The sequence below is a fragment of the Oncorhynchus gorbuscha genome, linkage group LG03 (assembly GCF_021184085.1).
Source record: "Oncorhynchus gorbuscha isolate QuinsamMale2020 ecotype Even-year linkage group LG03, OgorEven_v1.0, whole genome shotgun sequence".
NCBI lineage: Eukaryota > Metazoa > Chordata > Actinopteri > Salmoniformes > Salmonidae > Oncorhynchus > Oncorhynchus gorbuscha.
In genome coordinates, this window is record NC_060175.1 from 29,184,278 (window position 1) to 29,206,972 (window position 22,695).

At 42.6% G+C, this 22,695-nt stretch overlaps 1 protein-coding gene across 7 annotated transcripts in view; it reads right to left on the reverse strand.

The window, feature by feature from the left end:
• Positions 1 to 22,695, reverse strand: part of LOC124030583 (engulfment and cell motility protein 2) — a 39,247-nt gene that overhangs the window by 13,406 nt on the left and 3,146 nt on the right. For 3 of the 7 annotated variants that reach the window (XM_046341881.1, XM_046341876.1, XM_046341864.1), the window contains exons 3-10: positions 19,267 to 19,367; positions 18,559 to 18,599; positions 13,224 to 13,296; positions 13,016 to 13,066; positions 12,604 to 12,773; positions 11,971 to 12,070; positions 6,678 to 6,823; positions 6,282 to 6,360 (exon numbers count right to left, since the gene is read on the reverse strand). In XM_046341881.1, coding sequence (XP_046197837.1) covers positions 6,282 to 6,360; positions 6,678 to 6,823; positions 11,971 to 12,070; positions 12,604 to 12,773; positions 13,016 to 13,066; positions 13,224 to 13,296; positions 18,559 to 18,599; positions 19,267 to 19,344 — 738 coding nt within the window. In that variant the 5' untranslated portion in view covers positions 19,345 to 19,367. Of the gene's footprint in view, positions 1 to 6,281; positions 6,361 to 6,671; positions 6,824 to 11,970; positions 12,071 to 12,603; positions 12,774 to 13,015; positions 13,067 to 13,223; positions 13,297 to 17,630; positions 18,349 to 18,558; positions 18,600 to 19,266; positions 19,368 to 22,695 lie in introns of those variants that run through there. The other 4 variants (XM_046341878.1, XM_046341869.1, XM_046341857.1 and 1 more) reach the window with 2 other exon arrangements.

Below are 22,695 nucleotides of genomic sequence, written 5' to 3' on the forward strand. Positions count from 1 at the left end.
TTTAACAAGGGAAATTTTGTCACTTCTCTTGAATTCTGTGCAACAGAGTCAGGCTATATGCAGCAGTTTGGGCCGCATGGCTCGTTGAACTGTATGAAGACTATTTGTTCCTAACAAAGCTAGCCAACTTCGCCAAATGATGATGATTTAACAAAAGCACATTTGCGAAAAAAGCACAATCATTGCACACTAACCATAAACATCAATGCCTTTCTTAAAATCAACACACAGAAGTATATATATTTTTAAACCTGCATATTTAGTTAACTTCTTTGGGGTACCCCCTCCCCTTCTTCTCAATTTCCGCCCAGAGTCATACCCTAATCTAACTGCCTGTAGCTCAGGCCCAGAGGCAGGGATATGCATATTCTTGATATCATTTGAAAGGAAACACTCTGAATTTTGTGGAAATGTGAATTGAATGTAGGAGAATATAACACAATAGATCTGGTAGAATAAACTACAAGGAAATAAATATACGTTTTCTGTTTTTTATTGTTGCTGCATTATCTTTCAAATGGCCAAGAACAGCCAAACATACAGATAGGATGCTGTGGATGGTTTGAATGAAGAACATAAGATGGAAACAATAGCCGAGCAAAGTTTTAGACAGATAACTTCAAAAATGAGCAAGCTACATGGCATTGAGCATGAAGTCACACAGGTGTCCCACACAAATGTACCCAAGTGGCCGAATTGGTACAGTGATACATTTTGAAGGAAAGAACTACATACAAAATACATAAATGCTATTCTAACACCCCCCCCAAAAATGTATATATATATGAAAAAAAAGAAAAATAAACAAACAAATAACACGGGTAACTATTTACACATTTTCTATTTACAATATTGTGAAGACCCTCAGTCCTCTACACAATATTGTGCTGCTGGTGCCATGGCCCATAGCCGTCTCTTTCTGCTGTAAAGCAGAGGCTTACTGAACAGGTGGTGCAGGTGATGGGGCATTTCCTGTGACAAGGACGTCTCCCTACTGTGCCCATTTTGCCCTGTGGCACATTAATGTCTGCAGAGATGAATCTGGGCAGGTGAACACCACTGGTTGGAGCAGAAGGTGCTGCAGTGGACTTGCTGTAGCTAGCATGCTCCTGGATGAGCAGTCCCTGAAGGCTAGCTGTGAAATAGGGGGCTGTCCAGACTTGTATACCTAGACTTTGAATGAGCTTTTCCTGATTTATTCGCCATAATTTAAATATATAAACTTGTTGAAAATGCTATTGAATATGTACTGCTATGCGTAACACTCGTGGCTTCGTCAAGTAGGATTTGCAATGGCGAATGAACCTCTTTTACGCCAGAGTTTACGACAAAGGCTGGTCTTCGAACGTATGACCATTACATATTGCCGTTTACCTCAGCTCATTGGCTATCTTCCAAGCTAGATTTCAAGATGATCAGTGGTCATTGGGCTAAAATACAGTCAATCAACAATAGCCCGGTCCTACCATTGGTGCGCAATAAGGTCATTAGAGCGTTGGACTAGTAACCGGAAGGTTGTGAGTTCAAACCCCCCAGCTGACAAGGTACAAATCTGTCGTTCTGCCCCTGAACAGGCAGTTAACCCACTGTTCCCAGGCCGTCATTGAAGATAAGAATTTGTTCTTATTGGTTAAATAAAGGTAAAATTAAAAAGGTAAAATTAAAAAATTAAAATTAAATTGATTGGGGTGTTCAAATCGGTTTGTTTCGGTCAATACGTCCCGGGAAAAGAACCATCATGTATGGTTGTGTTAGTAACAACCAGAGGATTGCTATGAAACCAACCATGACTGGATAAACGTTTGTTTATTGTGTGTAATTACCACGAACGCTTCGTCAAAAGTTGAATGAGACGGAAATCACGACACAACCGGTTTACAAATGTTTTGTGTTAGGCTATAAAAATGGATTTTATCAAACAAAACGGACATTCACTATGTAGTTAGGACATCTTCAATGGTAAGTGATTTTATTGTTATTTCTGACTTTCGTGACGCTAATGCTTGGTTGGAAAATGCTAGTAATACTTGTGTGAGACGTTCATCTTTTAAACGATGTAAGATACATGTAATTACAAGAATGTTTAATACAACAAATGGTGTATTTAAAATGTTAGCTCTCTGCAGTTTCACCGGATGTTGGCCTGGTGGGACGTTCATTCAAACAGCACTTTCGTGCGTTTGCCAGCAGCTCTTCCCTGTGTTTCAAGCATTGAGCTGTTTATGACTCCAAGCCTATCAACTCCCGAGATTAGACTGGTGTAACCGATGTGAAATGGCTAGCTAGTTAGAGGGGTGCGCGCTAATAGCGTTTCAATTAGTGACGTAACTCGCTCTGAGACCTTGAAGAAGTTGTTCCCCTTGCAGGCTTTTGTGGAGCGATGGGTAATGGATGCTTCGAGGGTGGCTGTTGTCGATGTGTCCTGGTTCGAGCCCAGGTAGGGGGGAGGAGAGGGACGGAAGCTGTACTGTTACACTGGCAATACTAAAGTGCCTATAAGAACATCCGATAGTCAAAGGTATATGAAATGGAAATGGTATAGAGAGAAATAGTCCTATAATTTCTATATAATAACTACAACCTAAAACCTCTTACCTGGGAATATTGAAGACTCATGTTGACCATGTTAACCAAGCTGGAACCACCAGCTTTCATATGTTCTCATGTTCTGAGCAAGGAACTTAAACGATAGCTTTTTTTACATGGCACATATTGCACTTTTACTTTGTTTTTGCATTATTTAAACTAAATTGAACATGTTTCATTATTTATTTGAGGCTAAATTGATTTTATTGATGTATTATATTAAGTTCAAATAAAAGTGTTAATTCAGTATTGTTATAATTGTCATTATTACAAATAGATACATTTTTTTTAAATAGAAAAAAAGATAAATACATTTAAAAAACATTTAAAAAAAATACAAAATCTGCCTTTTATGGTCCTCCAATAATCGGTATCGGCGTTGGAAAATCATAGTCGGTCGACCTCTAGACACAACAGCGTAGTATGGCACAGCACTGAATGAGATGTACAACAATGCAGTGTTATGTGGCAATGCATGCACAGCAGAGCACAGTACAGCATAGCATGGAGTCTAGAGCCGAAAGACAGCTCAGACTGACCTGCTCCTCTGGTTGTATGAATAGTATGCATGTAGGTTGGATGTCAAATTTAATCTTTGCAACGCAACGCAACAATTTCAAAGATTGTACTGACTTACAGTTCATGTAAGGAAATCAGTCAGTTGAAATAAATGTATTAGGCCCTAATGTATGGATTTCATGACTGGGAATACAGATATGCATCGGTTGGTCACAAATACACTACATGGCCAAAAGTATGTGGACACCTGATCGTCAAACATCTCTTCCCAAAATAATGGCCATTAATATGGAGTGAGTTCCTTCCTTGCTGTTATAACAGCCTACACTCTTCTGGGAAGGCTTTCAACTAGATGTTGGAACATTGCTGTGGGGACTTGCTTCCATTCAGCCACAAGAGCATTCATGAGGTCAGGCTGTGATGTTGGGCGATTAGTTCTGGCTCGCAGTCGGTGTTCCAATTCATCCCAAAGGTCTTTGATAGGGTTGAGGTCAGGGCTCTGTGCAGGCCAGTCAAATTATTCCACACAGATCTCGACAAACCATTTCTGTATGGACCTCGCTTTGTGCATGAGGGCATAGTCATGCTGAAACAGGAAAGTGACTTCCCCAATCTGTTGCCACAAAGTTGGAAGAACAGAATCGTGTGGAACGTCATTGAACGCTGTAGCGTTAAGATTTTCCTTGACTGGAACTAAGGGGCCTAGCCTGAATCATGAAAAACAGCCCCAGACCATTAATCCTCCTCGACCAAACTTTACAGTTGGCACTATGCATTGGGGCAGGTAGCGTTTTCCTGGCATCCGCCAAACCCAGAGGCGTCAGATGGTGAAGCCCGATTCAATACTCCAGAAAATGCACATCCACTGCTCCAGAGTCCAATAGCGGTGAGATTTACACCACTCCAGCCAAAACTTGGCTTTACGCATGGTGATCTTAGGTTTGTGTGTGGCTGCTCGGCCATGAAAACCCATTTCATGAAGCTCCCGACGAACAGTTCTTGTGCTGACGTTGCTTCCAGAGGCCGTTTGGAACTCCCGCTCCAGCACTCGTTGATCCCGTTCTGTGAGCTTGTCTGGCCTACCACTTCGTGGCTGAGCCGTTGTTGCTCCTAGATGTTCAGCATCATCATGCTGAAACATGAGGTGATGGCGGTGGATGAATGGCATGAGAATGGGTCTCAGGATCTCGTCACGGTATCTCTGTGCATTCAAATTGCCATTAATTGTGTTCGTTGTCCATAGTTTATGCCTGCCTATGCCATAACCCAAACGCCACCATGGGGCATTGACGTTGACATCAGCAAACCACTCGCCCACACCATATATGTTGTCTGCCATCTGCCCGGTACAGTTGAAACCGTGATTCACCTGTGAAGGGCACACTTCTCTAGCGTGCCAGTGGCCATCGAAGGTTAACATCTGCCCACCTAAGTCGGTGACGACGCCGAACTGCAGTCAGGTCAAGACCCTGGTGAGGACAACGAGGAAGCAGATGAGCTTCCCTGAGGAGGTTTCTGACTGTTTATGCAGAAATTCTTTGGTCGTGCAAACCCACAGTTTCATCAGCTGTCCAAGTGGCTAGTCTCAGACCATTCTGCAGATGAGGAAGCCAGATGTGGAGGTCCTGGGCTGGTGTAGTTACACATGGTCTACGGTTGTGAGGCTGGTTGGACGTTCTGCCAAATTCTCCAAAAAGATGTTGGAAGCAGTTTATGATAGAGAAATTAAAATGACATTCTCTGGCAACTGCTCTGGTGAACATTCCTGCAGTCAGCATGCCAATTGTACACTCCTCAAAACTTGAGACATCTGTGACATTGTGTTGTGTGACTAAACTGCACATTTTAGAGTATCCTTTTATTGCCCCAGCACAAGGTGCATTTGTGTAATGATTAGCCTTTTATTGTCCCCAGCACAAGGTGCATCTGTGTAATGATTATGCTGTTTAATCATCTTCTTGATATGCCACAACTGTCAGGAGGATCGATTATTTTGGCAAAGGAGAAATGCTCACTGACAGGGACCAACATTTCACATATTGTATTTATATTTTTGTTCAGTGTATTTCGATAAAGTTCTGAGTCTGACAATAATTACTTTTTTTACACTGTGATTTCCAAATTTGACATCAAATTTAAAATAGCTTGCCTCTTTTAAATTGCATGATGTCAAATTTGGAAATCAAAATCTTATATCTTTTTCCCATGCATCTACCAGACAGGATAGGATGTAGGAGAAGAAAGTATTGCGTGGGTGACTTCCTACATGATGTCATAGTACACAAACTCTTGTATCCACATCTGTCTCACACTGTTTCTCAGAGTAGAGTGGTTGCTTGACAGTTTACTTTATGATGTATAACATTTTACATTTTAGTGATTTAGCAGACGCTCTTATCTAGAGCGACTTACAGTTAAGATCTTAAAATAGCTAGGTGGGGGGTGCTGTAGGATTATTTAAGATACTCTTCAAAGAGGTAGGGGTTTCAGATGTTTTTGGAAGATGGCATGGACGTGGTTGTCCTAGCTTCAGGGGAAAGCTGGTTCCACCATTGGGGTGCCAGGACAGAGAAGAGCTTGGACTGGGCTGAGTGGGAGCTGCCCTCCCGTAGAGGTGGGAGGGCCAAGAGACCAGAGGTGGCAGAACACCACCTTTCATATTGTGTGTGCACATTTCAAGGTAAAGACTTTCTTCAATAAGGAAAATAGATGCTGACTAAGGTGAAAATAGGTGGACTAACTAAGCATAGAGAGTAGAGCACAGAATGACCAGAGATTATTAAACTCGGTGACAGTGGGGTTGGCCTATATGACATGGGTTATTTATTACTGACCATGATATGTGTGAGTGACCATGAAGTGTGATGTAACAGTGAGATATGTATTACATTACCCTGATGTGTGTGCTAATGATTGTACCATATATGAGACCTATGTTATGACTTTCTAACCCTTATAGGTGCTATGCATGTACGAGTGACGATGGTTGAGTGTAAATATGTTGCAGAGGACCAGTTCAGTGGGGGTCATGTACTAGTGACTAAAATATATGAAAACTAGGTTAAGACATTGTCTAACCTTTATAGGTGGTATTCATGTATGAGTGATCGTAGTTCAGTATAAATATTTTGCAAGAGGACCCTTCCGGTGTGCTGGTGAACAGGTACTGTACTGACCTGCCGCCTGTCCTCCGGTGCCTTGAGGAAGAGGGCGTTGATGAGCGCGATGGCGTATGTCTGGATCTCCTGATTGGACCTAAAAGTCACATCAGACACAGCAACACCAGTTAGAAGCATCTGGTTCTAGGAATTCTCACAGGGGCACAAAAACATTAAGTTGCCACTGGTTAAGTGTAAAAGTACAGTACTCATATAGTATTAGTCTGGGGTTCTACACTTCTAAGCTTAGTCATAATTACAAGTAGGCAGAGCAAGGCAAGGCTTGTCATCTACGCTCTATTGCACTGACGTTAGTTAGTTACGCCACTACATTTCTACACACTAACTCAGGCTACATCCCCCACACAGCTGTATGTGGGAGGCCCCAGTGCGTGTGTGTGTGCTCACACTTGCAGGTGCCCGATGAGCTGTCCAACGGTGATCTCCTGCGCCACCCGGTGGTAGAGGCTGTGGCTGTTGAGGACCATGCTTTCCAGGATGGCCAGTGAGCGCTGCAGGATGGATACGTCTACCATCGGCTGGTTCACGTAGCTCGCAATCTGACAGGAGGGGAAACACTCCATTAAAATGGACACCTATAACTAGAGGCTTGTTGATTACAGCTAGGTTTATGAGGTAGTTTTGATTTACTAAGGTTTGAGATTAAGACTACATACCCCAACCAGAAACCATGGATTACAGACAGCATCCGCACTGAGCTAAAGGCTAGAGCTGCCGCGTTCAAGGAATGGGACTCTAACCCGGAAGTTTATAAGAAATCCCGCTATGCCCTCCGACGAACCATCAAACAGGCAAAGCGTCAATACAGGACTAAGATCGAGTCATACTACACCGGCTCTGATGCTCGTCGGATGTGGCAGGGCCTGCAAACCATTACAGACTACAAAGGGAAGCACAGCCGAGAGCTGCCCAGTGACACGAGCCTACCGGATAAACTCAACTACTTCTATGCTCGCTTCGAAGCAAATAACCCTGAAACATGCATGAGAGCACCAGATGTACCGAAAGACTGTGTGATCACGCTCTCCGCAGCTGATGTGAGTAAGACCTTTAGACAGGTCAACATTCACAAGGCTGCAGGGCCAGACGGATTACCAGGACATGTGCTCCGAGCATGCGCTGACCAACTGGCAAGTGTCTTCACTGACATTTTCAACCTCTTCCTGTCCGAGTCTGTAATACCAACATGTTTTAAGATTGTGCTCAAGGACACTAAGGTAACCTGCCTATATGACTACTGACCCGTAGCACTCACGTCTGTAGCCATGAAGTTCTTTGAAAGGCTGGTCATGGCTCACATCAACACCATCATCCCAGAAACCCTAGACTCACTCCAATTTGCATACCTCCCCAACAGATCCACAGATGACGCAGTCTCTATTGCACTCCACACTGACCTTTCCCACCTGGACAAAAGGAACACCTATGTGAGAATGCTGTTCATTGACTCCAGCTCAGCGTTCAACCCCATAGTGTCCTCAAAGCTCATCAATAAGCTAAGGACCCTGGGACTAAACACCTACCTCTGCAACTGGATCCTGGAATTCCTGACTGGCCGCCCCCAGGTTGTAAGAGTAGGTAACAACACATCCGCCACGCTGATCCACAACACAGGGGCTCCTCAGGGGTGCGTGTTCATCCCCTTCCTGTACTCCCTGTTCGCTCATGACTGCACGGCCAGGCACGACTCCAACACCATCATTAAAATTGCCGATAATACAACAATGGTAGGCCTGATCATCGACAACGACAAGACAGCCTATAGGAAGGAGGTCAGAGACCTGGCCGGGTGGCGCCAGGACAACAACCTCTCCCTCAACATGATCAAGATAAAGGAGTTGATTGTGGACTACAGGAAAAAGAGGACCGAGCACACCCCCATTCTCATTGATGGGGCTGCAGTGGAGCAGGTTGAGAGCTTCAAGTTCCCTGGTGTCCACATCCCCAACAAACTAACATGGTCCAAGCACACCATGAAAGTCGTGAAGCGGGAACGTCACAACCTATTCCCCCTCAGGAGACTGAAAAGGTTTGGCATGGGTCCTTAGATCCTCAAAAGGTTCTAAAGCTGCACTATCGAGAGCATCCTGACTAGTTGCATCCCTGCCTGGTATGGCAACTGCTCGGCCTCCGACCGCAAGGCATATGCGTATGGCCCAGTACATCACTGGGGCCAAGCTTCCTGCCATCCAAGACCTCTATACCAGGCGGTGTCAGAGGAAGGCCCTACAAATTGTCAAAGACTCCAGCCAACCTAGTCATAGACTGTTCTCACTGCTACCACGCGGCAAGCGGTACCGGAGCACCAAGTCTTGGTCCAAGAGGCTACTAAACAGCTTCTATCACCAAGCCATAGGACTCCTGAACATCTAGTCAAATGGTTACCCAGACTATTCACATTGCCTGCCTGCCCGCCCCGCCCCACCACTGCCACTTTCTGTTGTAAACTATGCATAGTAACTTTAATTAACTCTACCTACATGTACATACTACATCAACTAACCGGTGCCCCCGCACATAGACTCTGTACCGGCACCCCGCTGAATATACAGTGGGGCAAAAGAGTATTTAGTCAGCCATCCGTTGTGCAAGTTCTCCCACTTAAAAAGATGAGGCCTGTAATTGTCATCATAGGTACACTTCAACTATGACAGACAAAATGAGGGGAAAAAATCCAGAAAATCACAAAAGCTTCTCAATACTTTGTTATATACCCTTTGTTGGCAATGACAGAGGTCAAACGTTTTCTGTAAGTCTTCACAAGGTTTTCACACACTGTTGCTGGTATTTTGGCCCATTCCTCCATGCAGATCTCCTCTAGAGCAGTGATGTTTTGGGGATGTTGCTGGGCAACACGGACTTTCAACTCCAAAGATTTTGCGGTTGAGATATGGAGACTGGCTAGGCCACTCCAGGACCTTGAAATGCTTCTTACGAAGCCACTCCTTCGTTGCCCGGGCGGTGTGTTTGGGATCATTGTCATGCTGAAAGACCCAGCCACGTTTCATCTTCAATGCCCTTGCTGATGGAAGGAGGTTTTCACTCAAAATCTCACGATACATGGCCCCATTCATTCTTTCGTTTACACGGATCAGTCGTCCTGGTCCCTTTGCAGAAAAACAGCCCCAAAGTATGATGTTTCCACCCCCATGCTTCACAGTAGGTATGGTGTTCTTTGGATGCAACTCAGCATTCTTTGTCCTCCAAACACGACAAGTTGAGTTTTTACCAAAAAGTTATATTTTGGTTTCATCTGACCATATGATATTCTCCCAATCTTCTTCTGGATCATCCAAATGCTCTCTAGCAAACTTCAGATGGGCCTGGACATGTACTGGCTTAAGCAGGGGTACACGTCTGGCACTGCAGGATTTGAGTCCCTGGCGGCGTAGTGTGTTACTGATGGTAGGCTTTGTTACTTTGGTCCCAGCTCTCTGCAGGTCATTCACTAGGTCCCCCCATGTGGTTCTGGGATTTTTGCTCACCGTTCTTGTGATCATTTTGACCTCACGGGGTGAGATCTTGCGTGGAGCCCCAGATCGAGGGAGATTATCAGTGGTCTTGTATGTCTTCCATTTCCTAATAATTGCTCCCACAGTTGATTTATTCAAACCAAGCTGCTTACCTATTGCAGATTCAGCCTTCCCAGCCTGGTGCAGGTCTACAATTTTGTTTCTGGTGTCCTTTGACAGCTCTTTGGTCATAGTAGAGTTTGGAGTGTGACTGTTTGAGGTTGTGGACAGGTGTCTTTTATACTGATAACAAGTTCAAACAGGTGCCATTAATACAGGTAACGAGTGGAGGACAGAAGAGCCTCTTAAAGAAGAAGTTACAGGTCTGTGAGAGCCAGAAATCTTGCTTGTTTGTAGGTGACCAAATACTTATTTTCCACCATAATTTGCAAATAAATTCATAAAAAATCTGTAGCGGTATTTCTTAAGAGAGGGGTAAAGAAAGATTTTGTTCGGGCGCCAGGCAGGTATTAACCCTGCCAAAAGGAAAAGAGTAGAATAGAGAGAGTACCACTACCAGACCCACACACATCAGCAGAAGAGACTGCCTAGAGTGTAGCCTGTTTACCAGATAGCCAGTGGAGAGAAAAAAGAATACACACCATATAAAACCCACATCACAGCACAGGGGTAACCCAAACACGAATACCTCATACAATAATACTAATACTAATAATGGCAGAGCAATTCAACAGCAACTTCATACAAGAACGAACCCAGTCATCAATATAGGATTTGCAATAATCTGTATTATTTTCTAGTGGGTGAGTGCAGAGGGTATGAATGTGGGGGGTGTTCATCGACACAACAAAGGCCTTAAAAATGTCCACAGTCTTCACGGCCACATGTCATTAGTACACCCCACCTCAACAGTTCACATAATATACAGCTTGCAAGTAACCTACTAAAATGTCCATCCAAATACTTCTGGCAGGGAAATAATAGTCCAGCTCTAATGAACTTCAATGGGCAGTGCATTTAACAAATAGAGTCTGTTGCAGGGTAAAGCACTGGAATGAGAGCGAAGAGAAAGAGAGAGAAAAAGATCAATCTTAGCTGTGGTCTTCAGGCCTGCCGGTGTCTGACTGTCCGATGGTTTGTTGGTTTAAGCTTCGCAACAATGTTGCTGCTAATCCATGCGATCCATAACGGGCGCGGTCCCAAACAAAAACAACCACGATCTAAAGCGATCACACCGATGATCGAGTTAAATACTTTATAAACTTCAAACGCTGAAAACAAACAAAACTTCTGCAGCACACACAATCAAACTGTCGCGCCTCCCAAGAGCTCCTCCCCAAACAGCTGAACAAGCTCTCTTTATTTCCTCCTTCCTTACTGCTCATGCGCTCTTAAAGTGGCAGCGCACGGTGAAGGCTCCGAGCAGATTTCGCCACAAATCATACAATGTGATTTTCTGGATTTTTTCCCCTCATTTTGTCTGTCATAGTTGAAGTATACCTATGATGAAAATTATAGGCCTCATCTTTTTAAGTGGGAGGAGACCTTGCACAATTGGTGGCTGACTAAATACTTTTTTGCCTAACTGTATATATATATATTTTTTTTACTGCTCCCCTTTAATTACTTGTTACTTTGATCTCTTATTCTTATCCATATTTTTGGGTTGTCGGTTAGGGGCTCGTAAGTAAGCATTTCACTGTAAGGTCTACACCTGTTGTATTCGGCACATGTGACTAATACATTTTGATTTGAAACATGTCTGTCAAATGACATACAGTTGGCAAAAAAACTATCCATACATAATAACCCTAACCCTTGTACAGTGCTTGTTGTTGTGCAACACATCATAGGACTTCATCGGGGAGAAAAACATTCACAGAAGATACAGCTGAAAGAGCTCCAAATAACATGGGGGGGTTGCTAGGTAACAGCAAAAAACTCAGTTCTGGCAGCCAATGAGGGGTTGAATGTCAAGTAATTCAAGAAAAGAGAGAAAAAATAAATAAGGGGAGGACTTTGAGATAGGCCTCAAAATACTAAAACGAATCTACAGAAGAAAGTTCCACATATAAGTTTCATCAAACTATTCAAGAAATACATTACACATTTTTTCCATTGCAGACAGTGTAGGAATCTAACATCTGGGCTTCCTTATATGCCAAGTTTTACAGAGTGTTGTGTTTTGTGGAAGTAAGGAGGCGAGTTCTAACCTGTTTGATGAAGGACAGAGAGATAAGGTCCCAGGACACAATGCCATGGTCCATCAGCTCCAGGAAGGCTGTGAGAGTGAAGGCCAGCATCTCCCCAAAGCTGAGGAGAGAGCAGACTAGAGTCAGAGGACAACACTCTATATACACACTGAGTAATTTGTAAGTCACTCTGGATAAGAGCGTCTGCTAAATGACTTAAATGTAAATGTAAAAAAAATATATATATATATTTTTAAATAGGGCCATATTCACCAACAAAGTCCTACGTCAACTCTTCCTATGCGCCACCACCAACTACAGCCACAAACAGCATGCTATCAGTATGGGCCAATAAGTGTTAACCCACAGTAACCATCTCCAGAGAGGCTCCGAAGACGTGGATGTCGATTATGGCAGCCCACCACACCTCTCTGATTCTCAGGGTTTGGGTTAAATGCGGAAGTCACATTTCAGTTGAATGCATTCAGTTGTACAACTGACTAGGTATATTTCTAGTAGCCAGTAGAAGTACCTTTAGACCAGGGGTCTCAATCTAAATCTGCCCTGGAGGCTGACTCTGGCCTGAGCGACGCCAGTTTGAAACCCCCGCTTTAGACAACAGACCCATGGATTGTCTGTCTGTATGAGACTCACTGGGTGCCACTCTCCACCAGGCGCGCCAGGGTTCCAATGCCCTCCATGCTGATGAACTCAGTGGCGAAGGTGGAGTCAGCTGACAGCTTGGCCAGCTCCTTCAGGGCCTCCAGGCGGGCGTCTATGCCGTGGGACTGGATCCTGTCCAGGAGCTGCCGCGCTGCACGGGCCTATGGGGGGGGGAATCAGGTATGCCGTTATATTTAATGTTTTTACCCGGTTTACCTCTGACTACATTAGCTTGATATATGCAGGCAGCAACCGTTGCTGAGAAATCTATAACGTAGCAATAGGGTTTATCTAATGCAGCAACCATTTTTGTGAACTGTAAAGCCGTCATTATATAGAATTAATCAAATATAATTTATTTGGGGGGGATTAAATAACTCCATATACAAGAAGAGTGTCTCACAGGAGATATGGCTAATCGAAGGATGGTTCCATTCTTGATTTCACTACGGCTCTGGAAAGAAAGAAAATGGTGAACATTGCTACTACCACAGCACTTCTCTAGAGTCATTGGTAATATCACATAGAAATAGTAACATACTAAGGAACCATGTAGTGTATTGTGAAGAATTGTAAACAGCACTTTATTCTGCCATGGCGCTGAGGCTCACCTGCTCAGTAATGTAGAGCTGAGGACCGTCAGCATAACGCAGGGCAAACTGTTCCGAGCCAGACAGAGACCAGCTGTGGACACACACACGCACAACATCTATTGAAAAGTAGGTGACCGATTTCACCAATTTTCCACTTAATACCAGAACGCACTGACCTCCCTAAAAATGAGGCAGACAGAAGCTAAACCCATACATTTCTCAATAAGACCTATTACTATAATGATGTGCGTTTGTTTTTCCACCCTACAGAAAATACATACCATGTGCATAAGGTTAACAAAAGTGTTTATCGGATGCTCCAGCATTTCTATTTGCCAGAAGATCAGATGGAGAACATTGTACAAGGAGATATTCAGTGGGCGTTAAGTGTTAGAAAAAAATCTAATGCATTCAGATGTGAGAGGGAGGAAGCAGAGAAGAGAGAGCGAGAAAGGAGAAGTAGGGAGTTAGCAAAAGTCTCAGTATTCATGATGGACAGACAAGGTAGATTAGAAGACAAAGGAAATGGAAAGACAATGAGAGGAGGCACTCGGGGAGAACGAGTCAGAAAGAGAAAGCGATAAATGAACATTCAGACAAATAGGGAGAAAGAGGGAAATAAATCAAAATGTTTATGAAATGGATGAATATAACCCTAACTCCATTAGCCAGATATCAACATAGCAAAACAAATTGAACCCCTAAGCACACGGTTCCACTTACTTAGACTGGGTCTGGCCTAGAAGCAGATTAAGGTCACCTTGGATGCATCCCAAATGGCACCCAATTCCATAGATATTTAGGGAATAGGGTGCCATTTGGGACATATTCTTGTGTGGCATACCTTGGACTTAGTGAGTGAAGCCTGAGTATTGGCTAAAGGTTGTGTCTGTTTATTGGCAGTAGTATATGAGTAAGCTCTGAAAGGGTGGAGTACCAGAGCATTTATGTGTATCTGGGGATTACGCTGAACTGTCTAGTATTTTATTGAATAAATATCTGCATCCAATGTAAAATCATTCTGAACTTGTACAATAACGTAGCATAGTGAATCAGTATAGCATCACTAGAATCAATTGGTATGATGGAGCAAGACTGTAGAAGGCATTCAAAATGGGATTTGTTTTTGTGTGCAGAACCTTCAGCAGTATGCCAATAGGTAGTTAGTTACTCCAAACTGTTCAATTTCTACACAGGATAATATACAGTACTAGTCAAAGTTGACACACCTACTCATTCAAGGGTTTTACTTTATAGACTATTTTCTACTTTGTAGAATAATAGTGAAGACATCTAAACTATGTAATAACACATATGGAATCATGTAGTAACCAAAAAATATTCTTCAAAGTAGCCACACATTGCCTTGATGACAGCTTTTCACACTCTTAGCATTCTCTCAACCAGCTTCATGAGGTAGTCACCTGGAATGCATTTCAATTAACAGGTGTGCCTTCTTAAAAGTTCATTTGTGGAATTTCTTTCCTTCTTAATGCGTTTCAGCCAATCAGTTGTGTTGTGACAAGGTAGGGGTGGTTTACAGAAGATAGCCCTACTTGGTAAAAGACCAAGTCCATATTATGGCAAAAACAGCTCAAATAAGCAAAGAGAAACGACAGTCCATCATTACTTTAAGACATGAAGGTCAGTCAATGCGGAAAATGTCAAGAACTTTGAAAGTTTCTTCAAGAGCAGTCGCAAAAATCATCAAGCGCCATGATGAAACTGGCTCTCATGAGGACCGCCACAGGAAAGGAAGACCCAGAGTTAACTCTGCTGCAGGGGATAAGTTCATTAGAGTTACCAGTCTCAGAAATTGCAGCCCAGATAAATGCTTCACAGAGTTCAAGTAACAGACACGTCAACATCAACTGTTCAGAGGAGACTGAGTGAATCGGGCCTTCATGATTGAATCGCTGCAATGAAACCACTACTGGAGGACACCCATAAGAAGAAGCTTGTGTGGGCCAATGTCAGTGATTGGTGACAATGGCAGTGATTAATTTAGAATTCAAGGCACACTTAACCAGCATGGCTACCACAGCATTCTGAAGCGATACGCCATCCCGTATGGTTTGCGCTTAGTGGGACTATCATTTGGTTTTCAACAGGACAATGACCCAACACACATACAGGCTGTGTAAGGGCTTTTTGACCAAGGAGGAGAGTGATGGAGTGCTGCATCAGATGACCTGGCCTCCACAATCATCCAACCTTAACTCCATTGAGATGGATTGGGATGAGTTGGACCGCAGAGTGAAGGAAAAGCAGCCAACAAGTGCTCAGCATATGTGGGAACTCCTTCAAGACTGTTGGGAAAGCATTCTAGGTGAAGCTGGTTGAGAGAAAGCCAAGAGTGTGCAAAGCTGTTATCAAGGCAGAGTGGCTACTTTGAAGAATCTAAAACATAAAAAATGGTTTTATTTGTTTAACACTTTGTTACTACATGATTCCATAGGTTTCATGTCTTCACTATTATTCTACACTGTAGAAATATTACAAATAAAAGGAAAATCCTGGAATGAGTAGGTGTGTCCAAACTTTTGACTAGTACTGTATATCCAGTGCCATGTGAAAGCATTCACACCCGTTGACATTTTGTTGTGTTACAGCCTGAATTTAAAATAGGGATTATGTATCACTGGTTTACACACAATACCCCATAAAGCCAAAGTGGAATTATGTTTTTAGACAATTTTACAAATTAATTAAAAATGAAAAGTATTCAACCCCTTTGTTGTGGCAAGCCTAAATAAGTTCAGGAGTATACATTTGTTTAAAAAGTCACAATAAGTGGCACGGACTCACTCTGTGTGCAATAGTGTTTAACATGATTTCTGAATGACTGCCTCATCTCTGTACCCCACACATACAGATAATTTTAAGGTCCCTCAGTCGAGCAGTGAATTTCAAACAGATTCAACCAAAGACCAGGGAGGTTTTCCAATGCCTCGCAAAGAAGGGCACCTATTGGTAGATAGGTTTTTTAAAAAGCAGACATTGACTATCCCTTTGAACATGGTGAAGTTACTAATTACACTTTGGATGGTGTATAAATATACATAGTCACTACAAACATCCTTCCTAACTCTGTTGCCAGAGAGGAAGGAAACCGCTCAGGGAATTCACCATGAGGCCAATGGTGACTTTAAAACATTACAGAGTTTAATGGAAGTGATAGGAGAAAACTGAGGATGGATCAACAACATTGTAGTTGCTCCACAATACCAACCTAAATGACAGAGTTAAAAGGAGGAAGCCTGTACAGAATAAAACATATTCCAAAATGTGCATCATGTTTGCAATAAAGCACTAAAATAAAACTGCCAAAAAAGAATAATAATAGGCAAAGACATGAAATTTATGTCCTGAATACAATGCATTATGTTCAGGGCAAATCCAACACATCACTGAGTACCACTCTTCATATTTTCAAACATGGTGGTGGCTGCATCATGTTATGGGTATGCTTGTCATCAGCATGGACTAGGGAGTTTATATGATAAAAAGAAATGCAACAGAGATAAGCTATGCACAGGCAAAATCCTAGAGGCAAACCTGGTTCAGCCTGCTTTTCAACAGACTCTGGGAGACAAATTCACCTTCAAGCAAGACAATAACCTAAAACAAATGGCCAAATATACACTGGAGTTGTTTACCAAGACAACATTGCATGTTCATGAGTAGCCTAGTTACAGTTTTGACTTAAATTAGCTTTAAATTCTATGGAAAGACTTGAAAATGGCTGTCTAGCGATGATCAACAACCAACTTCACAGAGCTTGAAGAATTATTTTAAGTGTGCAAATATTGTACAATCCAGGTATGCAAAGCTTATAGAGACTTATCCACAAAGACTCAAAGCTGTAATCGCTGCCAAAGGTGATTCTAACATGTATTGACTCAGGGGTGTGAATACTTAGACATTTCTGTATTTGCTTTTCAATAACTTTGAAAACATTTTCTTTAAACACGTTTTCACTTTGTCATTATAGGGTATTGTGTGTAGATGGATTCAGTCTGTAACAACTACATGTGGAATAAGTCAAGGGGCATGAATACTTTCTGAAGGAACTGTTTTTCGTTGGCTATGGCTAGAAATGCTGCAGATGTCATTTGGTTAGCTAGCAAGAAATGTGAATTGCTTTTCTAGCTAGCTGTGGATAGCATACTGTATCTCTTAGTTGTCGATCAAATGGGCGTACAGGCAAGTTCCCATTCAGTTGTCAAAACATGGGTTGGAACAAGCATGCATTGGCAGGCAAACTGCAGAAAGACGAGCAGAATACTATTCCCCATCGTTTATCGGCCAACTAGCTGAAAACGTTTGAGAGGGTTTATCTAATGTTCCCTCGTTAGATTTTAGTTTAGCATTAGTTGTTGATCTTGCGGATGTGCATAGGCAACTGAGGGAGAGATAGCCTACCTTTTCTTGGTTGTTTGATCAACAGGTTTGTCAAGTTCCCAAATGTAAGAGGACTCCCGTGGTATTTACATATTTGCAGAAATCCATTCAGGTGTATTTTGTGGCTTTTGGCGAATGCTTTCTAATGATCTAAAGTCACGCTGTTGCTACTGCCTGTAAACACACAATCCAGTTCAATGTGAATGATGGCAGACCATCTGGAAAATGGTTTATTTGCATATAGGCCTACTGTAGCTCTGATTGACTATGTCACACGGTCTGTGTAGACTCTGGTCCTCTGGACAGGACAGATGTTTTTATTATGTTTAATGACTACAGTGTATTAATTGTCCAAACACACCGCCACTTTCCCACTCTATGTAGCTATAACATTTTCACAAATGCCTTACTATATGTCATTCCCAAACATTTTATGAATTTATGATGTGAGTCCGTGCCACAGTGTGACAAATTATTCATATTCTTCCTGGGGATATGAATGATATGAACAGATTTAAAATAAATAAAATGCTGTCAGTTGCACTTTAATGATATAATAAGAAATTTGGCATTGTAATGAAGAACATGTGTGATCCAGTCCATGTGTAATGGCTCATACTAACATTTCTCTGCGTGTTCTTATAATGGACCTGCTATACATGCGACTCCCGCTGAGTCCATCTCGCTACCACTAGTCTTACGCAAGTGAGCGCAGGGTGTGTATTCATATCACACACACACACACACACACACACACACACACACACACACACACACACACACACACACACACACACACACACACACACACACACACACACACACACACACACACACACACACACACACACACACACACACACACACACACACACACACACACACACACACACACACGCCATTAGCTCCAGCGAGAGCAGAAACAGCTGGGTGTGGAGCTGGTGCTTACCCATCACACACCTCCCGTATGATAGACGACAGGGGCTTCTTCTGCAAAACAGACGACAGACAAAAAAACTCTGCACTGCCACTGGAATCACAGGAAAGTTGCTGATTGGTCAGAAAATAGCCTTTTATAAGTTTAACAATGTTTCTCACTCCTTGCTTTGCTTGGCTTTCATCAGAGGAAAATAAACGTTGATGGATTTGTTGGTGGGTAGGCACTGTTGAAATTGTGTTGGACAAAATCAAATCCACTGTATTGTGTTGCCAGCAAAATACAGAGAAATAAGATATGTGCTAGAGCTAGACTCACCAACAAAATCTCAGTGATGTAGTTTATACTTGTCTGAGCAGAAGAAAAAAAACATACTGTAGCTTTCTTTTCCCTTCAATTATTTAATGTGGAGTCTCTTGTATTTGAAGTATCTGGCACAGGGAAAACAGACTTCTATAAAAAGTTTGGTTGAGAAGACAGAGTGGAGGATTGATGCTGTTAAAGACAAAACAGACCAACAGAAACATCAGCACTGCACAGTGCCTGGCTGCCCTATGGCCTCTGACCACAGAGGCTGTCATTTTCTGTTCATTTCTCTAGGATTCTACATGTTGAAATCGCCAACGTTCGTCGATACCCAGCAGGCGATCTATTGTGCACGGCTGATGTTCATGTTGGCATGTCTTGTCGTCGAGTGGTGTTTTTAGACTGGACACTGACCTGGTCAATCTCCATGAGCTGGGCGTTGGCACCGGGCCACTCGATGGCCACCTTGACGATGTCAGAGGGGGGTGGCATGGCTGCTGTCTTCTCACACACCACTAGAGGACAGACATCACAGAGAAGAAGAAACAGCACCTTATTACTGTTACATCATTAGATATGATCCCACTTCCGCCACCATGTTACATTATTAGATATGATCCCACTTCCGCCACCATGTTACATCATTAGATATGATCCCACTTCCGCCACCATGTTACATTATTAGATATGATCCCACTTCCGCCACCATGTTACATTATTAGATATGATCCCACTTCCGCCACCATGTTACATTATTAGATATGATCCCACTTCCGCCACCATGTTACATTATTAGATATGATCCCACTTCCGCCACCATGTTACATTATTAGATATGATCCCACTTCCGCCACCATGTTACATTATTAGATATTTCAACATGACCACATTATGTTGGCATTAACGTTTCACAGCCATTTTTAAACTTCATAGTTAAATCACTCATTCTGTTGGCGCAAATGTGGCTTAAAACACCAGTTCATGGTATCAAAATGGTTCCTTACTAGTGGCACAAGGTCAGACGAATACCCTTCTCTTCATTGCCAAACAGCATCCATTCAATTTGGTTTCATTACAGTCCAGTTTGTCCTTCCCCACATGACAATACAAAACTTTAATGAGAGTGAGCTAGGGTAGAAAGATGGGACCAGGACTGCTTTTACGGCTGTAGTGGCTTGTCGTAGCATCTATCAGTGTAATTAAATCCTCAGATACAATACCTGAAGTAGCTAGTAGCTACACACTTTGTTTGCCTTTAACTAAGAGCCATTTTAACAGCCTGATGTATGGTGGTCTGGGCCATCAACGAGGAGACAAGGGCTTTTATGTGGACATCCCCTAAATATCAGTGGCCAGGGATTTAACATCAAAGCCCTGGACCACCAAGTGGAAAACAGGCTGATATTATGCATATGTAACCTGAACTTAACTTCAGCTGTGTCCCTGACATAAATAGTCTAGCACTAAAACCAGATGACCATTTGACAAAGAAAAACAATGTCTTGCTGTTTAAATACACAATGTTTTGTCGGTCTGTGTTTACTCCACTATACGGTCAAATTCTCTGTTGTTGCCGACAGAAACGTTTTCATTCATCAACATTGTATTCAGACGCCTACAGAACCTTTCAAGATTCTTTCTGCACATTTCTGTACAGAAGATTTGCATGCAGGCACACACATACACGCACGGTATCTGGGGTAGTTAGAAACAGCAGGTTTCACATATCCATATCTCTGGCAGGCTCAGTCCTCCCACTCAGGAGTCCTAGCACCTGTAAGTGGGCTGGGTTGGTTTACCACAGCTCCCCGATCTACTGCAGATACAACAGCACCACAGCTCTCCAATCTACTGCAGATACAACAACACCCTGATCTACTGCAGATACAACAGCACCCTGATCTACTGCAGATACAACAGCACCCTGATCTACTGCAGATACAACAGCCCCGAAATATACTGCAGATACAACAGCACCACAGCTCTCCAATCTACTACAGATACAACAGCACCCTAATCTACTGCAGATACAACAGCCCCAAAATATACTGCAGATACAACAGCACCACAGCTCTCCAATCTACTGCAGAAACAACAGCACCCTGATCTACTGCAGATACAACAGCCCCGAAATATACTGCAGATACAACAGCACCACAGAGCTCAGGTTTATCCCTGCTAGCCTCCCTATTCTAAATCCACAGGGAATCTTTGCTCTGCACTTGGCTGTCGTCAGGCAGTGCGATGACAGATGAGTGCGCATCAAAGGAGTAGAAATCAGTTCCATTTTACTGGGGAACCACACAACGCATAATCAAGCAGGGCTTTTCACTGCACGGTACAGATGTCTGCACTCTCCGAACCAACACTTTTTGTTGAGTGTTGGGCGGTGGGAGGAGAGAAAGAGGTTCTAAAAACTGTTTTGTTTAGGGAAATGTCTGTACACTGTCTTTTGCCAAATGCACAATGACTGGAAGGCATCCAAAGACATCAGTGAACAATCCTTCTCCCAGAATTCACTCTGTCTCCGGGGGCCCCACTCTGGCTGGGAAGCCTGTTGGTGGGTTGTCATGGCCGTGGTTAAAAGTGTCCCTGTTTGTTTGGCTTGATTCTCTTGCTGTTTTCTAGACAGTTTTCAAGAGGGATATTTTCAAAGCAGATACAATCTCAGGGTAATTACAGGTTCTGTGAACTAATAAATTCAAGCACCAGTTTTATTATCGATTGATCCTACTGAAAAAATCCTGAACTGCAAATGCAGTTCAATTCAGAAATCATAATCTGTGATTATTACTCTGCAGTAGTTGAATAATGATCAACTGAAGTGGTCTGTGCAACACTTGTTAACTTTGAGGAAAATGGAATCCCATTCGTAACACCTCTAATAACAAGCTGGGTCCAATTCTATATTGCCTTTGAATAAAGTATTACTTCTGCTCTCATATCTGGCAATAATATCCATACATGAGTCTCTCCAAGTTAAGCAACTCAAGGGGATAGGAGAATTTTGCAAAATGAGAACAAGTCAAACCACAATCAGGAATGAGACTTTCCTTTGAGTGAATAATGGGGCATTGTGCAACAAAGCCACTCCTAAACAGGCTGTGAAAAAGCTGCAGAGAAATACTAAGAATTGAGTACAAGACTGGCCGGGGCAGGATAGCTCATCAACAGTGTACATTCAGAGACTCTGACTCTACTACACAAAAAGCTTATGCTAGTAGTCTATGCTCCACTGCTGCATGGAATTACACAAACAGTTTTATATGAACACATCAACAGTGTTGGGGATTGTTTGAGGGTTTAATTCCTTAAAAGTCATGTAATATGTTTTTATTTCAACTAACATCTTTTTCTTTCCATGCTGTCACTGCATTTGAGGCAAACATCAACATGAAAATAGACACATGGCACACGTAATTAGGCCCAGGATGATACCAGTATCACAATATTGTTTTCAATGGCAAAAATGAAAACACCATGTAGACCAAACTCTTTGGTCCTTTAAAAATCAGCTGTAGGCCTATGTCAAATATTGTGTGCTATAGCTTGGATAATACATGTGACTCTGGATGACAACATGATGTTAGTTTCCAACACTAGGGTTGTTTTCCTAGAGAAGTTAAATCCGCCTTGTGTTTTGTTTCCTTGACACGATACTATATAAAGGTAAAATAATAAAATACTAACGAGTATGGTGATACTGGTATCGTCCCGGCTCTACATGTAATGGATAAATTAAAGGTAGACTCAGTGAAATGACGTTGCCACAAGCAGCAGCGCAGATATTGAGATGAGCGAGATGCAAGATTTGGCTCTAACAGTCACATACAGTACCTGCAT